Below are 5928 nucleotides of genomic sequence, written 5' to 3' on the forward strand. Positions count from 1 at the left end.
AGTTAGACAGGTTTTTTTTTTTTCTTTTTTCGTGGGAATGTGCTTATTCTCTTCTTAATCTTATTGACACATTAGGAATTTGGTCTCATTATTTGGTTGTTTCCTTGCAAGCAGTGTTAATGCTCTTTGGACTCTTGTCGTTGCTGATGGGTCATTGGATTATTTTTGTGGCCAAAATTTGCATTGAATCATCAGTCTTAAGCAACCGATTCTATCCATGTGCACCGAAAATAGATACCAGGGATCTAAGATCTACAAATCACTTTATTGTTTCAAATTCTGATTTTTTTAATTATTTGGCCGAGTCCATCGCTGCTGCCATCTCATCGCGAACTAGACCATCACGGCTGAGTCCTCCCCACAGCCCATCGCCGGCACCACCTTGCCCGAACCAGCCCGTCCTCATCGTCCGTGCTCTCTGCACCGCGTTGCCGACCGTTCCTCTTCGCCGTGTCTCAGAGGGGCTAAAAGAGAAACGATAGAGAAAGATGAGATGAGAGGGTAGTTTGGTCATTTTAGGTGATGATTAAAATATATCTTAGGGTATATTAGACATTTCATGTCACTTAAGGCTGTGTTTTGCTCTGTTTTTTTTAAAATGGGGTGTCATTATTCAAGTATACAAACTTAGGAGGTGTCTTTGTTCAAAAAGGGACTAAGTTGTATATGACTATCAATATGGTAAATCTCAGGGGGTATCGTTGTAATTAACCCTAAATATATATAGGTGTAATGAGTGTATAAGGGTAAAAACGTCATTTAAGAGTTTTGATATTTTATAATTTAAATTAATAAAATAAATAAAGGGCAATATTGACTTTTTATAATTTTTAAGGGTTATTTGGATTCAATTTTTGACAAAAGGTGTCATTATCCAAAAATAAATTAACTTGTATCTCATTATCTTTATACTAAACCTTAAGGGTGTCATTGTACTTTAACCTAATTCTTTTTCATGTTGATGTTTCTCAAACAAATGGTTGTTTCAAGTTATTACCTTAAAACCTCAAGTTCTAGCATTTATGAGTTAAACAATATTTGTGATTTGTAGTAACTAAAAATATTTGAAACTTCACTGTAACCACGAGTAAAAGAATACTTTGTTTAGAATGACTTCTCATTAGTCATTACTATATAAAAAAAACTTAGGTAGATAGTTAAATGTTTTGAACCAAAATTTTCTTTTATATAATTTAATTGAGAATTTTAATGTTTTAAAACTTAAATAGAAAAAATTTCAAAAGTAGGACTTATTAGTATAAAAGAAAATGTATTTGTGTTTTAATAAAAATAAATAAAACTTGTGAATTTTTCTTTTAGATTTAAGCTCCTTCGTTTCCAATGACCAATCAAAATTTACTAAAAAAGAAAAAGAAAAAGAGGACCGTACTCACTTCACATGCTTTGGTGTGGTCTTGAAGATGAAAGGGAGTACAAGGGCCATAAATCTCATGTCATGTGGTGTTGCAGCGAAAAGGAGGACAAGGGCATATCTGGAACATAACTTATGATGCGTATATTGACGACGACACAGTCAAATTCCGCCACGTGTCGAGTCTTGTGAGAGTCCCTCCAACTCTTGGCCCAGAAGTGCTTGTAGTTGTGGAATTGATTTGATACCATTCTGTTGGTAGAATCCAGATATTTTTTGAGGCCGGCCCACCCGTACAAAACAAGAGTGAGAAAATTCAATTATTAAATTTCAAATTTTATGCAAATTTCATTATTAATAAAAGGAACAGGCATACAAATTTAACAGGATCGTAAAAACTTTTATAAAAATGAAAAAAAGTAACATTACATTTGATTGTCCTATAAATTAACTTAATTTCCTTTCACTGCAAAAGATTCTATTTAATAATTTTTAATTAATATCATTATTTTCTTTTTATAAAAAGAAATAACTTGTTTATATTAATTAAAAATCTAGATCATTTTTCTTAAATTGCACGGTGCTATACTGAAATAGTCATAATTGTCTAGTGTAGTACAACATCGTACTGTTACCGCACAGGTCCAAAAATAAGTTTTAAAATGTGAGTAATTTTAGTTATACTCTGATAATAAATAATTGATACTCGCATAAATAGACCTTCAATTTTTGAAAAAAAAAGATATATCTATTTTTCAATAATAATTAATGTTAATTATTGGGAAAAAAATAAACCCTATTATTTTTTATTTTAAAATTTTGTAGTCATTCTTCATTTATGTTGAGTAACTTATCAATTAGTGAAGAGATCAAGGGCATAAGTGCAAAAAGTAAAGATGGAGGGATATTTAGTCGTTCGAGGAAACGAGGTTTTGTGGACAGGGATGGCGCTAGAGAACAAGAAGAGAGAGAAAGAGTTATTATAGAGAGAGCGCTTATATATATATTATATATATGTGGGTAGTCCAATTCCGTTTCACAAGTTATATATATACGTATACCCTCTTTCAAATCATTCTTTCACTCTGTTTTCAACCAAACACTCAAACAACCACTCTGTCACTAACCACCGCCTCTCTCTCTCAAGCTAGAGAGTAAATTCATTTCATCATCTCTTTGAAACCACATAATCTCTCTTGGTTATCCTGAATTTTCTCTCTCTCTCTAAATCTCTCTTTCTGTTTTCTAAATCCACAGAATTACTTTGAAACCATAGAAACTCCGCCTCCTTCTCGATCCGCAATACACTCAAACCACAGTCTCCTGTTTTTCTTTCAACCTTGCTCTCTCACCACTTTATCTTTCTATCTCAAACACACACAACAACTATCTCTAGACCTGAGAAATATCACAGGCGTTTTTGCTTCTTAGCAAATTGCCGCATTCCGGCTGGAATCCGGCAACCTTGCTCCTCATTGTCTCGACCCTGCAGTAACATTCCGATCGCCGGAACTTCCTTTTCAGGTCTTTTTTTTTAAAAAAAATATATAAATCTTTTCAAATTTTTAGCGATGAAAGTTAGGGTTTGCGAGTTGTGTAATGGAGAAGCTGCTGTGTACTGTTCGTCCGACTCTGCGTTTCTGTGCTGGAACTGCGACTCTAAGGTTCACGGAGCGAATTTCCTGGTAGCTCGGCACGATCGCCGCACTGTTTGCTCCAAATGCAAAGGACTCACCTGTGATCGGGTCTCCGGCATCGGATTGCAGCCGGTTCGACCGATCTGCCACTCCTGCTCGCTGGAATCTCCCGGAGACGACGACCTCGACTCCTTGTCATCGCCATCTCCTTCCGCTTGTATCTCAACCACCGAGTCCTGCGCCAGTCCTCCGAAGAAGATCGATTTCGATAGTTTGAAATCGGATGGAGTTGTTTCGTCGAGCTCCGTCACCGGCGAGCACTCCTCGAAGCTTCCGGCGAGATTTTCCGGCAAAGTCACATCGAAATCGAAGTCGCGAGCTCCGCGGGCAGTGGAATCGAAAGCGGAGGACGTTTTTGTGAACTGGTGCAGGAGACTCGGGCTGAGTGGGAGCTGCGAGGTGGCCACGGCGATTCAAGCCCTCCGCATTTGCTTGGATGAGTTGACGGTTTTGCCCCTCCGGGTGTCCCTCGCGGCGTCGCTGTGGTTCAGCATGAGATTGTGCGGGGACATATCATCGTCCACGTGGCAGATCTTGAAGCGGCTTGAGGAGGTGTCTGGCGTACCGGCGAAGTTGATATTGGGCGCCGAGTCGAAGCTGGCACGTGCCTTGAAGACGCGAAAAACACGACGACGCGATCAGCACGTGGACGTGGAGGAAGAAGGATGGGCTGAATGCTAACCCATCTGATTTACTCGTGAGTTGGTTCCTACAACGCGGATCAAAGTTTCATAACGTTGTTTTGTATTCTCTTTTTTTCTTTTTAGATTTTTTTTCTTTATTGAAATGCAAAAAAAAAAAAAAAAAAAAAAAAAAACTAGAAAAGCTTTTGTTTTGTTTCTAGAAATTAAAACTCCAATGATGATGGTATTGTTAAATTTTAGAATCTTGTTCTTGAGTCACTTCGAAATACTCCATCTATTTTTTGCAGCTACTAATTTTAATCATTTTATTTTTAAGTTTTGGAGAGGGTTATATGTGTATTTTTGAAAATATAATGCCTCCAATAATAAAATCCATTCAAATCATAATTTCCTATTTTAAATTGAAAATTTAGGTGAGTTTGAGGTCAAAATTTCTAGCCGAATAGAAGGAAAAATAGAAAGATGACATGGAGTGGACATCACGTAAATATGTTATCAACTGATGTGTAGAATTTGCCTATTTATTTGGTTTGACTTAAATATATAATTTCTATTTATCTAAAAACACGGGTAAAGATATAAAAAATGCAAGGTAGAATGTGTTACGATGAATTTCCATTTGAGTTGGGTGAAACTATATGGATGCAAGCAACATTCTATGGCTACAAATATTTAATTATGGTCGGATTAGGATACAAGTGCATGGTTGTTGCCAATTACGGACAAACTTGAGAAGATTTTCGGCTGCTAGCATTATACAACCAAAGAAATTAAGATAACAAACAATCCATGGGCGAAGTAGCATTCAAAATAGAATACAGCGGCCATCATCTTTTGAAAATGGAAACTTGAATCCTCTTTAGCCCACACGCCCCACTTGGGTGATCATGTAAAGGTGATGAGAGCATTAAATGCTCACAACACACGTAATAACACGTGTACACTGTGAGCTATTTGATACAGTAGAAGGTCCTATCTGATCAACTTTTTGAAAAGATGACATTCTTAATTGTACAAAATCTCGTTGATGCTTTGCTACGTGAAGTCAGGTTGATCAAAACTTATATTGTTTTGGGATAAGTAGAAGAGAAAAAAAGGTACTATATGATAGTGTTAAGAGATAAAAAAGAAAGACAATGGTTTCTTAGATTTGGAAAACAAAGGAAAATTCAGAAAAATATTTTCTTATATCATGGAAAATGAGAAGAATGAGTTCACTTAAAAAGGGCAAAAAAGTCATAATCAAAAAAGCAAAACCACTCTTTCATCCCCTTTTCTCTTTCTCTTTCTCTTTCTTTTTCTTCTCCTTCTCATTTTTGAATTTCGAACAAAACTAAGATAGGTTTCTTTGTCTTTATTTTCCTTTGGGTCAAAAATGTGTTAATTATATGAGGAGCCATAAATTAGAATAGTGTCACATGACTCCCACGTGATCAAACAAACACTCGCCACTCAGCAGCCACATCTTCCTCTCCTATATTTAAAATGAAGCCAAGGAGGAAATGAGAGATCCTCGTCCTCGTGGACCCCCCTGCCTTGCCAACTACTTGATTTCTTTGAAAAAATCTCAACCCTGTAGCAAAGTATCAATCTCTCCCTCACAAACAATTTGCTTCCACATTTACCCTTCAAATTTGACTTCATGTAACAGCACCGAACAAGTCTACGAACACTGACAATTACCTAATTCTTTTTCTTTTTTTATTTTTTAATTTAAAAAAAATAAACAGAATTAGATGCTTATACACATTAAATTTGACAATCTCCAACACTTTTAATCCTGGAACTTGACAACCTATAAGCTAGAACCGTGTTTTAAATGTTTTTATATTCAATCAAATCAAATATTATTAACAAGTTATGTGATTTAGTGGTTGCTTCACTCCTTTTTAAAGTTGACGGTGGAGAATTCAACTTTTTCCAACAGGGAGTTCTTTGTCAAGAAAAAGAAAAAAAAAAAGAAAAAAAAAACCCAAATATTATTAAAATGTAATAAAATAACAATCAGGTGCAATTGGGTTTTCCACAAATTCTTTTATTACATGGAAGAAATTAAAAAATAGAAAGTTGAAATTCAATTCTTTTGTTACATAGAAGAAATTGATGAAAACAAAAAAGAAAAAGAAAAAGGTTTAAGCCTTAAAGTCAATTGGGGCTTCTTGTTTAAATCTAATTAACATAAATACTGATTCTTATCAAGTGTCATTCTTATTGA

At 35.5% G+C, this 5928-nt stretch overlaps 1 protein-coding gene across 1 annotated transcript; it reads left to right on the forward strand.

Moving 5' to 3' along the window:
• Nucleotides 1-2339: 2339 nt before the first annotated feature.
• Nucleotides 2340-3971, forward strand: LOC132283923 (B-box zinc finger protein 32). The gene has a single exon (XM_059785965.1). It carries the CDS (start codon nucleotides 2944-2946, stop codon nucleotides 3748-3750), a length of 807 nt encoding a protein of 268 aa, XP_059641948.1. The 5' UTR covers nucleotides 2340-2943; the 3' UTR covers nucleotides 3751-3971.
• The last annotated feature ends 1957 nt before the right edge of the window (nucleotides 3972-5928 follow it).

This window comes from Cornus florida, unplaced genomic scaffold, assembly GCF_030987335.1.
Source record: "Cornus florida cultivar Cherokee Brave unplaced genomic scaffold, ASM3098733v1 CherokeeBrave_3.0.0_Hap2_Chr11, whole genome shotgun sequence".
NCBI classification, from domain to species: domain Eukaryota; kingdom Viridiplantae; phylum Streptophyta; class Magnoliopsida; order Cornales; family Cornaceae; genus Cornus; species Cornus florida.